The 14,982-nt window shown below is 34.7% G+C and overlaps 2 protein-coding genes and 1 long non-coding RNA gene across 3 annotated transcripts; 2 read left to right on the top strand and 1 right to left on the bottom strand.

Annotated features, from left to right (window-relative positions):
* Nucleotides 1-1,787: 1,787 nt before the first annotated feature.
* On the top strand, nucleotides 1,788-2,751 carry LOC106293152. Its single transcript, XR_001260375.1, has 3 exons — nucleotides 1,788-1,906; nucleotides 2,132-2,292; nucleotides 2,374-2,751. It is a non-coding gene; the product is annotated as an uncharacterized LOC106293152 (long non-coding RNA).
* LOC106293151 (protein FAR1-RELATED SEQUENCE 5-like) lies at nucleotides 1,883-5,838 on the bottom strand. The gene is made up of 2 exons (XM_013728826.1): nucleotides 4,479-5,838; nucleotides 1,883-1,965 (listed from the first exon to the last, which is right to left on the bottom strand). Exons 1-2 carry the CDS (start codon nucleotides 5,812-5,814, stop codon nucleotides 1,895-1,897), a joined length of 1,407 nt encoding a protein of 468 aa, XP_013584280.1. The 5' UTR covers nucleotides 5,815-5,838; the 3' UTR covers nucleotides 1,883-1,894.
* Nucleotides 5,839-7,534: 1,696 nt separating this feature from the next.
* LOC106344654 lies at nucleotides 7,535-10,147 on the top strand. The gene is made up of 8 exons (XM_013783985.1): nucleotides 7,535-7,667; nucleotides 8,617-8,731; nucleotides 8,804-8,928; nucleotides 9,016-9,097; nucleotides 9,199-9,310; nucleotides 9,374-9,537; nucleotides 9,605-9,725; nucleotides 9,839-10,147. The coding sequence occupies exons 1-8, from the start codon at nucleotides 7,535-7,537 to the stop codon at nucleotides 10,145-10,147; spliced, it is 1,161 nt and encodes a 386-aa protein (XP_013639439.1).
* The last annotated feature ends 4,835 nt before the right edge of the window (nucleotides 10,148-14,982 follow it).

Raw genomic sequence — 14,982 nt, 5'->3', positions numbered from 1 at the left:
AGTTAGTTTTTCTTCATGTTTTTAATTAAATAACTTATTGTATTTGTAGGATTTTACAATTCATTTTTTTTTTCTTAAAAGTTAATATTAATCTTTTGTAATTATCTATCTTTAGTAACTTTTAAAACAAACATTATGATAAAATAATAATAATACTCCCTCCGTTTTTTAATATAAGTCGTTTTACAGCTATGCACACAGATTAAGAAAATCATTATTTTCTTATATTTTCTAAACAAAAACATCATTAATTATTTACCTAACCACAATTCAACCAATAGAAAAATAGAAGATATATTATCATTGGTCAAACAAGATTAATTATTAATAAATTTTACATAGAAAACCGAAAACGACATATAATTTGGAACAAAACAATTTCTCTAAAATGACTTATATTAAAAACGGAGGGAATATTAAATAATATTTATAATTAATTTTTAAGAAAAATCATTTTTATTATTTTAGTATATATATTTTTGATTATGAGATAATCTAACACATATCACACTTTTAAATATATAACTGACATTTGTCACAGTCATGTTAATTAAAAACTTTAAAGAAATAAGTTTTATATAAAATAATAATAATAATAATAATAAAACTATTAAATAATACTTATAATTAATTTTTAAGAATTTTTTTATTATTATTTTAGTATATATTTTTGATTATGAGATAGTGTAACACATCACATTTTCAAATATATAATTGACATGTGTCACAATCATGTTAATTATCAATTATGAAGAACCAATCTCAATATAATCTTTTATGATTATATTTTTATTAAAATTTTAGAAAAGTAAAATTAGATGAAATAAATTGTTTTCAAATCTATTTTTAAGGATTTTGAAAAAGGAAAATTTCTACAAAAAATTACTACTAAATATTTTTTAAAAATTGTTTTTACTATTCAGTAATATTAAAAGTAGTTTTTTCAAAATTCTTTTATATTATCTTATTATATATTTTAAATCATTATATATTTAAACACATGTCACAATATTAGAAGAAAAATTATTATCAAATAATATTTTGCAATTATCTTTTGATTAGGATTTAAAAAAGGAAAATTAGGATTAAATAATATTTATAGTTATTTTAATAAAATTCATTTTTGTTAATATCTCAGTATATATATTTTTAATTATGAGATAGATTAACACATGTCACAATTTTAAAATATATAATTGCCATGTGTCGCGATCATGTTAATTAACAACTTTGAAGAACTAAGCTTTATATAATAAGATGATAATAATAATAATAAGACTATTAAATAATATTTTTAATTATTTTTTAATAAAATTTGTTTTTGTTAATATCTTTGTATATAGTATATTTTTAATTATGAGATAGATTAACACATATCACAATCTTAAAATATAAAATTGACATGTGTTGCGATCATGCTAATTAGTAACTTTGAAGAACCATGCTTTATATAATAAGATAGATTGTTTAAAAGAAATTCTAATAAAGCAGAGTGTTTACTTGTATTGTTTTGTGTCTTGATTTATTTTATGCAGTACAATTGTAGTGTCTTGCACTAACATAATCGTTGCAATAACCAACAACTATAAAACGTACAGAATCATATTCAACTATAAACCGTAGTATATTATAAGAGCCGGCTATTGAGAGTTTTTCTTGGGTTCACCCCCTAGGGTGAACCTATACATCCACTAATAAGTTGCCAGCTCATATCTAGTTTTTCATTAAAAAAGAAGGTAAAATATAATTAGAAATATAATTATTAACTTAAAAAAAAGGGAAAACGAAAAAAAAGGAAACAAAAAAAAAAGAACACGGCGACCGCTTGTAACCCTCCTTCGTTGAAAGCTACGGAGAGTCACGGAGAAGAAAAAAAAAGGAGCAAAGAAGAGTATCAGAGAAGAAGGTACAAAGTCATTAAGATAATTGACCATATAGTCGTTAGATTTTCGTGAATCACGTCAAATTCTCTTTTGATTTTTTTGATTCTTTTGATTCTTTCAGCTGTTAGTGATTATCTCCAATCTCTTCAGTTTCAAGTTTCAACTAGTGGTGCATGCTTTAACATCTTAGATTGATTGCAAATTATATTGTTTTGAGCTGATATTTTAAGAAACTAACACTCTTACAGGTCATGAGAGGAGGGAGAACAGTGAAGATTTCAATCTATAATGTTGTTTTCGGAGATGTTATACTCTTAGAATAGGTGACCAGGTCCCTGCGGATGGAGTGCTAATTAGTGGCCATTCTCTTGCCATTGATGAATCTAGCATGACCTGTGAAAGCAAGATTGTGAATTCATCATGATTCTGATTGTTCAATTTTTTTGCTTTATCTTCTCCTTCTACTTGCTAACACTATCTCTTGTTACAGGTCCACAAGGATCAAAATCTCCTTTTCTAATGTCTGGTTGTAAAGTAGCTGACGGAGTCGGTAATATGATGACCTGTCTTTGGTCCTATTGATGTTAGAGTCACATAGAAGAAGAGGAGCAAACAAGAATAGCACGAAAGAAGCTACAAAGAATGAAAAAGGAGAAGAAGGAAGCTTGAAACGCAAGAAACGAAGGAACAAGAAGAAGTAAGCAAAGAGAGACGTAGAAGAAGAAAGTCAACTTGAGAGCACATTGGTTACAAACCAACGAGAAGTTGAGGACACCTATTTTGTTGTTGTTTAAGTGCATGTGTTGTAGTTAGTGAGCAACTACTATAAGTATGTGTGGTGTTATAAGAAAGATAAATCCAATTCTAAGAGTAAGTAAAAATGTAGACATACAAAGTTATCTTTCTTCTCTATCTACAAGAACAAACCAAACGTGAGAGGGTAAAGAGAGTGTGTGGTAGCTTGTGTCATGGTTGAAACAAAAGCAAATCTGAGAGAGTAAAAACAAGAAAAAGTGACCACAATGTATACATTCGTCAAAGAAGTAATATCCCATGGTGGACTTGTCCAAAACACCTTTTATTAAAAAATACAAAACACCAATAAAAAACAGGCGACCCTATGACCCATCGCCATAATTCTTGTCAAAGACTTTCGATGAACCATCGCCATAATTCTTGTCGAAGTCCTACAAAAACAAGTTTTTTAAATGACATATAACTTAATTATAAATAACATATAGAGTGAAAAATTTACCTGGAGTAATTGCGTGAAAAATGATCCACTAGGTAATGTCGGATTGGTGACAGCAACAGATGACTGGGTACCGGAAAAAAGAGTTGGCTCTTGAATCATTTATCAAAATTTGTAAAATTGACATATAACTAAATTATAAATACAATACATAAAGAAATTTTTACCTTGAGTACTTGAGAGATAAGTGGCTCATTATGTAAGATCAGATCGGTGGACTGCGTATCGGGAATAGGAGTTGATTCCTGAAGTATTTATCAATTTATTCAATGATTAGTATATACATGTATTGATTAAGGCACATTTCAATGAAAAAAATACAGAAACCAAAAACTAATAATATGTATCGAATACCTGAAATGATAACATTTTCTTTACTCTGGCCTTACTTGATGATTTTGATGTACCACGTTTTTTCTTTTCAAGAACACCTTTAAATCGACCATGGAGTCCATTTTGTTGGTTCTTTGGTCGTCCAACAGGATTTTTCCTTTTTATTCCACGTACATTTGGAACGTCCTCATCTTCTTCTTCTTCTTCCACAAGTTTATCCTCTGAAGTATGGGGCATCCATTTATTAGCTCTCACAAGTTCTTTTTTCTTTTCCTCCAGTTTTTTAAGCAACTCAATCGCATCTTCATCAACACACGATGTCAGTTCTATATGTTCAGCAGCAACAGATGCAATCTCACGGAAAGTACGACAAATATGGCTGTATCGCTTTCCAATCGATTCCTTCACTGCTTCTTTAGGTATCTCTGAATGATAATAAGATATAGTTCGAGCTTTTGCCTCTTTACTCCATCGATTCAGAATGTAAGTAGATGGAATTCTTCTAACATTCTTTTTGTCCAACACTTTCAAGGCATGCCGACATAAGAACCCAGCAAATGAAAACTTCATGCAACTACAATGTATTGTTTGGTTTGCAGCATCATACTTAACCAAATGCTCTCGTGCAACCCCACGATAAGATACATTGTATTCATACACCATCTCAGACTTACTGGTCTTTTTTGCAACATAATCACCGATGACTGTGTATTCCTTTTGGAATAAGGTAAACACTTCTGGGGTATACACTTCTTCTGCATGCTGCAACATCTCTACAGAAGCAACTAATACCGGCGAAGTATGCATCATAGCAAAGTCTGCAACTAATTCTTTATATCTCCTATCATCCAACACTCTCTCATAGTGTTTAAAGAAGGTCAACAAGTCAAAACTGCACTTCAAGTATCTTTTCAAAATACTATTCATACTTTCGCTACGCTGTGTGCTCACCATATCGGCTGTAAAAGTATGACGGCCATATACCATTGCCCATTTTTCTCTCACCTCAAACAAATTCTTCAACCATTTATTCTCTGTCAATTTATGCTTATTGAGCATATCACTCCACGCCAATAACCAGTCTTCTTCTTCCTCATGGTCATATACACACTTTCCAAAATCCATGGCAAACTGGTCTGGTCCGTGAAATACACGACTCAAATTCTTGGCGGCATTATGGTAAATATGCCAGACACATAACCTATGTTTTGTTTCTGGAAACACCTTCACTATTGCATTTGCCATTGCTGCAGACTGGTCAGTAAGAATTGTTTTTGGTGGTTTTCCAGACATTGCTCCAAGAAAAGTCTCAAAAAGCCACTTAAAAGACTCAGTCGTTTCATCATATAAAAGAGCAGCTCCGAACACAACAGTTTGCTTATGATGATTAACCCCGACAAATGGAGCAAATGGTCTATCATACTCATTGGTCTTATAAGTTGTGTCAAAGCAAATGACATCTCCAAAGAGATTGTAATCGTTTATAGACCGATCATCCGCCCAGAAGATATTAGTGATCATATCGTCTTTATCAAGTTGCATTGAATAAAAAAAAGAAGAATTATCTTCTTTCTTTTTCTGAAAGTATTCTAAAACTGCTCCAGCATCTCCTTTTATCATTGCTACCATCCGCTTACGGTATATGTAATTGCGATAGTCTTTCTCCAAAAAACCTAGATTTTCTCTCCCCCCAACTTCCATGCTCATCATTTCAACAGTTGCTTTTGCTGAAATTCCTGACATCTCAGCATCATCAGCATGTTGTTTTTGAGAGACAGTGACTGCTCGATTTCCCTTCAGCAAATGCTTCATAGGTGTCCTCACTAAGTCATGGTTATGATTCGGTTCGAAAGACACAATCTTATACCTACCGCTACTCTGAAGGTAACAAGCCATATGAGCTTTACAACCACACCTTGTGATTGGTCGGGTATAAGATCTTTTGAACTTAGATTCCTTCCTAACCCCTTCTTTTGAGCATACATAAAGAATCCTTGCTACCTTTTCATCTTCTTTATTTTTTTTCGTCCTCCTTTGTTTCCTTACATTAAAACCATGACTGCTTGCATACTTACAATAAGCTTTATGCGCAGTCTCAACAGAACTAAACTCCATTCCAATACAAAGTTCACCTCTCCTCTCATTCTCATTGTTTGCTTCTAAAGCATCAACACCTTCAGTTGCAAGTTGATCCTCTTTGTTGACTATTTCATATTCCTCCTCAGATTCACTGTCGCTGAGTGAAACGTCATCTTCGTCAACCAAAAACTCAATCAACTTTCGAGGAATCAAACTTGAATCACCTGAAAAGAGAGAAGACAACAGATTAAGAAAAGATCTCATCATCTTCTTTGTCAATATGTGAGAACAAAATTCATCAAGAACCCATTTTTAATTTGTACGTTATTTACAGTTACTAATATAATAAATTGATTAAAGGAGAACCAACTTTGTACGTCACAATGAAACCGCATGTCCCTACCACCTAACTTCAATTATCTTTTCTTGCTAAATAAGTCACCTTCTCATTCCCCACAATACAACACCAAACCCTATTTGTAAACTCAATGACAAAATCAGCTCTGTATTTTCTTATTATATAATTTGGAATTTGCAGAGTTCATAAACCTCAGTTAACTTTTGAATTATCAAACTAGAATCACCTGAGACTTGTAAATTAGATCCATGCTGACCACCAAGAACAACACTTAATTGATTATTCTCCATTCCTTCTCAAACTTTCTGTAAAACCAAAGACAAGAACAATTTTATATGTTAGGGTTAGTTGACCAATTTTATATATAGATTTTGAGAATTTGACGTGATTCACGAAAATCTAACGACTATATGGTCAATTATGTTAATGACTTTGTACCTTCTTCTCTGATACTCTTCTTTGCTCCTTTTTTTTTCTTCTCCGTGATTCTCCGTAGCTTTCAACGAAGGAGGGTTACAAGCGGTCGCCGTGTTCTTTTTTTTTTGTTTCCTTTTTTTTCGTTATCCCTATTTTTTAAGTTAATAATTATATTTCTAATTATATTTTAACTTCTTTTTTAATGAAAAACTAGATATGAGCTGGCAACTTATTAGTGGATGGTGAACCTATAGGTTCACCCTAGGGGGTGAACCCAAGAAAAACTCGGCTATTGACACTAATCTTTAATTCTTTAGTAATGTCATAATCGTATACGTGTAATCTTCCATATTCTAACCATGTTTTCTCGAATAAAACTCAACGAATGTATGTAATCTATTGCTTAAATAGAATATGTCAAATCAGGATTCATAAGAAAAAGTTACTAATTTTATTACACATATATAGTTTTATTACACATATATAATTCAATACTTGGGGAACCAAAAAAAAGAGAGGATATGTTCAATACATTGAAACACAGTCGTTTACACGTATTGTATGATGCATGGCCACTTTCTGGAGCTAAGATTATGTGAGTCACATGGATGATGCTCATTGTGTTACATTTAGTCATTGTGAAGTCTATAAGCAGCTTGACCATGCCGATTTCTGACTCCCTTCTGTAAGAAGAAACGCCTCTTTAATATAAAAATAAACATATGATGGTTTCAACTCTAGCTTATATTGGCTAACAATTAAAAATAAAAGTCTTAAAACGAATCCTAATGCCAATCGGTTTGGGACTAATTAAAAAGAAAAGACTCTTTCTGAAGCTTAAATCTTTTTCAATCCTGGATCTGATCATAATAGTTAACCTTCAGAAATTTCACCTGACTTTCTCGAGAGAAATCCCAACAACACACGCTTGTGCTCTCTTCTCCATCTAATTCATAGCCGGACTAGTATTTAAGTTCTAATCCAACATTAATTCTATAATTATATCACCATAACACAATTTTCTGTTGTTTGTTTTTAGTTGTTACTCCAAAACCACGGTAAAAACAGAAACAACTATCACTGGGTTCTTGTCAAATATTGCCGTCGGCGCCGAGGCCGACGAATGAGAGGAGAACCGAGGAGCAAGTGTCGTTAAAGGATCTGATTCCGTTCTGGTATCCAGCTGGGACCCCCACGCCTCTGTTCGAGCATATGCCCAAGTCTTTACAACGGCGTTACATCAAGGTTAAAGAGCCTCTCTTTGATCAAGAGACGTCCAAGCGTATCTACTGGCAGGAAATGCCTTTTGATAACAACGACGAAGTTCACGACCATGATCACGGATGTTTCTTTTTCTTGAAGATAAGCATTCGCAGAATGATCGATAAGTGGTTTGGTCCTCTTTTTGGATTAACCAAGTTTGATGAGTTTCACTATTGAAGTGTCCTTTTTTGTTTGTTGGTGAGAAGATTGAAACACAAACATGAGTTTCTTTCTTGATTGGGATGACTTGAGTTGAGAGAGCACGATACTGTTTTATAAGAGTCTTTGATTGTATTTTTTATCAGAAATTATGTTTGATCTGTTGTTACTTCGAAGTGCGCACGTCCAGGCTTAGATAGGCCCGTATATCACAATACTAAAAACAACATTTCCTCAAAATCTAGGCTGCCACGTCCTCAAAAATAATTGACCAATCAGAACATTTTGTTCTCGGTCTGGGCTTAATTTCTTTCCGTATGGGCTTGGAATTGGTTTTGATTTCGGTTGGGCTTAGTCGTCTACCTAAACCTAGATCTACGGAGACGAAGTCGCGAGTCTTTCCGCCTCTTCCCCATTTCTCTTCGTCTTCTCCCTTGAAACCGTAGCGTTTGAGTTTTGATCATCCCCTTCTTCACCATCAGTTTCTTCTCAATCAATTTCGCAATCAATTTCTTTTCAATGGTTTCGTTTCATCTCCTTCCTTTGCTCCTCCTTCCTTTGGCCTTTCTTACTGCTTAGATATATATATATATATATATATATATATATATATATATATATCTACTTGATTATTAGACGTGTGATTTTGCCTTTCTTGCTGCTTAGATATATATATCTCGACTTAGCTATATCGATGTTTTGGGTTTCTTAAATACTCTCTGTACTCGGCCCTCGGATTTTATTGAGTCGATGATTGGATTTGTTGAGTACTTTGAAAACTTTGCGTGTTTGCGATCTTAGCTTTTCACGTAATATCAATTAACATAATTACTTACGCTAATTACTAACACTATTGATGAACAATGTAATAGATGTTGTTGGCCACATGAAGTTGGTTAATGGTAAGAGTATCGTTGAGGCCCCCGTTCTTGACGAAGTGGAGATAGCAAAGGCGAGGCGTGTTCTGATTCATATCCAATCACATGAGTATGTTTTCATTATTTTTTAAACACAACTTCTGTTTACTCCTCTTAAGTATTTAGTATCGTTTTTGGGCAGTAGACCGGTCATGAAGCTATACCTTTGGGATCAGGCTGCAAGAGACTTCTGTAAGAAGTTTAAGTCGTACGAGAGCACACCCACTGTGTTACTGGTCACGACCGTTAACACGAAGACTCTCGAAGGTTCTGCTTTCTGTCTGCAATATAGGTTTTTTACAGTTACATATATTCAGTTTGTGTTCTTTAATGGGTTTTTTCATGTGACAACAGGTACTCTTGCCTTGACCTCAATGTCCTCTTCGCGTGTGTTTATGGACTACGATGTCCAACCTACCATAGATTACTTCAGTTGGTAAATATTTATGTGTTTTGCTTTTCTCTTTTACTTAATGAAGTGCCCACGTTACGTCATTGCAGTGAATGACAAAATCAATGATTTCTACTCTGTCTCAGGTTGGGGTCTAATCCAGATATTGCTGAGCAGGTTAATGCAGAGGTAGTAACTAAACGTGAGACAATGACTATAGGGGAGATATTCTCCTACATCAAGCAGGAAACCGCAAAGGTAAACTCAATCTGTATATATTTAATCAGTAAGAGAAATTTATATTCTTATGCACTTCCACAGGATGCCTTTTTTGAGTGCACGGCTACACTCGATGATGTCGTGCATGGTTCTGCTTGGTACTACATTGCATGCAGTGGGTGCCATAGTAAGGTTAGCAAAGGCCCAACTTCGTTGATTTGTACAAACAAAAAGTGTGGGAAGGTTAACGTATCCGGTGTGGCACAGTAAGAACTCTTGTCTGACTTTCAATTAATTTTTCATTGGTATTAGGTTCTAATTGTTTCATAACAGGTACCTTTCAAAGATATCTGTTTATGACAACAGTGAACAAGCTGTTATTGTGCTACTTGGGGATGCTGGTCGTGAGCTCACTGGGAAGCCCACATCAGAGTTAGTTAGAAGCTATTTTGAGGTAGCTTTTTATAAGTATTTAAGCTCTGAAACGTATTGACTTCACGCTGTCTTCTTTTTCTCAGACATTGCTCTGAAAAGTATTAGCTTGACGCTGTTTTGATTGAATGTCAGGCTAATGGGAACGAAGGAGTTAACCATGAGGCGCCTGTTCCGGAAGCTCTGATCAGCACCATCGGTCAGAGGCATAAATTTTGTGTCAAAGTTATAGAGCATAACTTCTCAGGCAAGACCCGATCTCTTACCGTGACCAAAATCCTCCCTCTAGACACTCCACCAGCGACAGAGTCTTCGGAAGGTAACCAGACTACTGCAGCATCGGAGGAAACATCCATAAACCATGTGGATTCTGCAGAGGGGAGTAAGAGAACTTGTGACGGTACTGAGCTAAAGAAAGCTAAACGCCCTAAGCGTGGGGACTAGAGTTCGCGTGAGTCTTCTCAGAGATGGAAATTTAGATGCAGTTTTAGTGTTTTTGTTTCCAGATTTACTATTGCCTCATGGTTTTTTCATTTTGAGTTTGAGTTTTGAGAGATATTTTTCATGACTATGGTTTTGTTTCAGTTTGAATTGCCAGAGTTTTTTTGGGATCATTTGTTAAGAATTATCAGAGTGTCCAGTTAGTCACTGCAGGAAAACAAGTTATTTTTTTTACATATTTGCATCTGACTGTCTTAGAGCCGACAATCAGTATGGGTATATTCCCATATCAAAAATCCATAAAGTTAAATGAGAAACCCAACTGGACATGCAATCACTAATCATATTAAGTCAAACACAATAACTAAATGTGTTTTCCTAAGGTAAGGTAAGAAAATATTCCTGTATCTAATCACTGATATCTTTCCCTTAAAACAATGCAAAAATAAAACTAAACTTCCTACTCCCGTTTATAGACTCTATTACCAAACGCTCTGTAACACAATTCTTCTCCTTCCCGGTTCATCCTTGGCTCCTTATACGGTTGTCCAAGAAGCTCCCGAGAAGATTTTGTAAGTGTAACAATTATTTAACAAACCGAAGATATACAAATATTGATCCTGTTTGAAACAAAAAAAACAATTGTTTAGGAACTAATGTTTGATTCTCCTGTTTGATTCTCAGGAAAGAGTTATAAAAGAATGGAAAACCCACCTCCAACACCCTCTTTGGAAACTTCAGGTACAAAAATACATACTTTTGAAGATTGTAATGTCTCACGCTTCTCCCAATATACTAAGCTAAATATATTAATATGAAAATAATTGGTATTTGAAATTTTAAATTATGTTACATCACATATTATTATTATCATAGAACACATATCACAATTCGTATTTTTAGAAAGTTAGGCTTATTAGGGTTTAGAGTTTAGAATTGATGTTTTAGGGTTTAGGGTTAATTTTTTAGGGTTTAGGGTTTAGAATTTACTTTTTAGGGTTTAGGGTTTAGTGTTGATGGTTTAGGGTTTAGAGTTGAAGTTTAGGGTTTAAGGTTTAGAGTTGATGTTTTAGGGTTTAGAGTTGAAGGTTTAGTGTTTAGGGTTTAGAGTTGATGTTTCGGGGTTTAGGGTTTAGAGTTGATGTTTCGGGGTTTAGGGTTTAGAGTTGATGTTTCGGGGTTTAGGGTTTAGAGTTGATGTTTCGGGGTTTAGGGTTTAGAGTTGATGTTTCGGGGTTTAGGGTTTAGAGTTGATGTTTCGGGGTTTAGGGTTTAGAGTTGATGTTTCGGGGTTTAGGGTTTATTTAAAAAAAAAGGGTTTAGGATTGATGGTTTAGGGTTTAGGGTTCGTATTTCAAAAAAATATGGTTTATGATTGATGGTTTAGGGTTTAGAGTTGAGTTTTAGGGTTTAGGGTTTGAATTTCGAAATAGTATAATTCAGAAAAAAATTAAAAAAATTATTTTTTATTTTTGTAGATTTTTATTTATTTAATTATTTATTTATTATATATATAAAGAACATGGGCATAAAAGTCTTTTGCAACTTAATGAAGAAGGTATTTTTGAAAATGTCATTTTAGTGATCGTAAAAATGAAAAGTGGTAGCACGAAAGTGGTAAATATGTAATTTCCCCGAATTTCTTCTTCTTTGTATGAATGATATTGTTTTGGTTACACCCGCGGACCTAATAATTTTACAAAAAAAGTATGTACATATATTATCAATTCAAACAACATTAGAATAAATTATTTTTATTTTTATGAAATATATAATAATTAACGGAATATTAATTTAAATATATTACAACTTTGTAATACTGGTGAATGTATGCCTTTATTTAAAATCACATGTTTTACAGTGATATCTCACATGCAACACATTCGTCAAAGAATCCACCAACTTCAGGAAGGGATTTCAGTGCGCCCTATCACGGTATGTATAAGAAGTGTTTGGGACATCAGAAAACACCAAACAGATAATACTCAAATTTGCATCGGCTTCATGTGATACGACAACCACGTAAGCCTTTTATTAAAACTTTAACATATACATATATATGTATTTTCCAATCCAACATATTTGATTTAAACTACTCACTATTTACTTAATTGGTTCGGCACAACAAAATTTGTTCACATTCAGGGACAACTATTAGAAGGTCGGCTCACCGGAAACATTCAGCCAAATGACCCAAAAAATTTAACCAAGGGAGATATATATGAATTTTCAAGATTTTTTGTCATACATAATTCACGACATCGAAAACTCACCTAACTGCCGTATTACATTCAGATCAACCAAAAGACAATAACATCGAAAGTTACAGACATTGGTCCAATATTTCCAGTTCACAATTTCTCTCCTCAGAATTACAAAAATCTAATGCGCTTAGCCACTACACCCACCTACTTACCTACCTACTTACCTGGTAAGTAAGTCAGCCCAATATCAATTAAACAAACATGGATGTTTATTCTAACTCAGAATCAATGTGCAGATGTCGTCGGGCAGATACTCATAATACAAAAAAGAAATACGTACCACCCAGAAATCAATACTGATGCCACGTTTGGTCTACGGCTGAACATGTAAGTCTAACACAATAGATAAAACGAAATCATAATTCTCTTCATACATACACCTCTATCTCAGGTCGACAATTGTTAAACTCATACTGTGCGACAAGCAAGCGGCAGATTTTAGCATCCTACTGATATCTTGCATATTTACATTGTTTTATCCATTTATTCATGTGCATTTTCATCATATAGACTAGGATTTAGCCATGTCTAGGTTGCATTTTGCATACATATGTCTCTATTAGGTATTGGAGTACCACATGGAGTTCGTGGAGACATTTGGGTGCATTTGGAGCTCAAAGGAGGTGATTAGAGTGATCTTTGGACGAGCACTGCCTGGAGCAACTTCCTGGAGCGACTACATGAAGTTTCTGTGCACCACATCCCGGAGCGACTTTCCCAGAGCGACCGCACGAAGTCGCTCGCATTTTCACGTCCGGAGACACACAGATTTGACCCTGGAGCGACCTCCCAGAGCGACGTGCCGAAGTCGCTACCGATGTTCAGAGCGACCTGTTGGAGCGACACACCAAGGTCGCTCGCGTCCTCTCGTATGGAGACACCAAAATCGGCCCTGGAGCGACTTCCCGGAGCGACACCTGCAAGTCGCTCCGCGTTATTTTGCTATCGAAAATTATGATTTCTCGGGGACCTTTTGGTCATTTGTATGCACGTTTGGCACTTCCAAAAAACCTATGTTTTAATACTTTGTAAGCCATTGGAGGCTTGATATCTTTGATCTTTGAGAAAACCACCAAAAACCTCTTGAAAAAGTTCATCTCTTTGATTCATTTGATCATATGTTATCCTGTTGATTTCTAATCTATTATCTGTATTTCTCTACATGATTAATCTGAAATCCAATATGGGTTTAAGAGGAATCATGAAGAGTAATGAGTAATCCACTCTTGAATTCATGAGTTAGGGAGATTAAGGGTGATTAGGCTAGATCTAGGATGTTATAGTGTAGATTCTTCTTATTCTTTGCTAGTAGAGTATTCATAATGCATCTTCTGAGTTGGCCTCTCAAAAGTTGATCTTTAGGCATTTTCCACCCACAAGGTGTTTGATGAAATGCCTGAGACAACTCTCATAAGTTTTTAACTTACTTTACCAAAGACATTTGTTGTTAATGGTGTTAAGATTGCCAATAGACTTGTTAGTAATGATTGATTTCATATTATTCAACCAAAGACATTTGATGTTTGAAATATGTTAGTAAATGAACATTCATCTAGACATAGAGTTTGTTTAAGATTGTGTCTAAGCTTAAGGTTGATAGTTTGATTGATCGTTTGCCATCCTTAGTTTGAAACTTGATCACCCAAGGTCTAATTCCTATACCCATGAGTTCTCTTTTATCATAACCAAAATAAGTCACTTCTTTTATTGTTTTATTGTTCTGTTATTGCATTCTATTATTAGTAGTAGTTTAAAACCATCCAAATTATCGGTTGCACTTAGATTAAGTACGTACTTGCATTCTCGGTGCTTTGAAATCCCTTAGAATTGGTTCGACAATCTTTTATACTACATCATTTGTCTTAGGAGCCTTGAAAACTCCTAACATCAAATTGGCGCAGTTGCCGGATTCTGAGTATATTTGAACATTGAGATTTAGTCACTTGCCTGAGACTAAGTCATTTTAATTTTGTTTTGTTACTGATTCTTCTTCTTCAGCTACCTTAAACTTTCAGGTGTATGAACTTGAGGACCAGGGGTCCATCAAACCTAGTTCCAATAGTAGCAGACATCAGAGCTTTAGAAAGAGAGTGTGCTAGAGCTAGAAGAGAAGAAGAGCAACAAGCCCACTTGCAGAGATTGTATATTGATATGGCAGATCCACCGCAAGGGGCAGAACATCAACCGCGGGCAGCTCGACCCATTGGTACTTATGACCGGCCCAACATTCATGGTCATAGAGTGGGAATCCGAGCACCGGCTGTGGCAGCCAACAACTTTGAGGTCAAGTCAGGATTACTCAACGTGATCGAGAACAACAAATATCATGGCTTGGCTTTAGAAGACCCATTCGATCACTTGGACAGGTTCGACAACTAATGTGGGTTGTCAAAAACCAATGGTGTCAGAGGATGCCTTAAAGCTGAAGTTATTCCCTTTCTCTTTGGGGGATAAGGCGCGTCAGTGGGAGAAGTCTCTACCCAGCCACTCTATCACCATTTGGGATGACTGCAAGAAAGCATTCTTAGAGAAGTTCTTCTCTACTTCAAGAACTGCTAAGCTGAGAAATGAGAT

The sequence above is a fragment of the Brassica oleracea genome, chromosome C5 (genome assembly GCF_000695525.1).
Source record: "Brassica oleracea var. oleracea cultivar TO1000 chromosome C5, BOL, whole genome shotgun sequence".
Taxonomy (NCBI): Eukaryota; Viridiplantae; Streptophyta; class Magnoliopsida; order Brassicales; family Brassicaceae; genus Brassica; species Brassica oleracea.
This window is presented reverse-complemented; position numbering and strand designations above follow the sequence as displayed.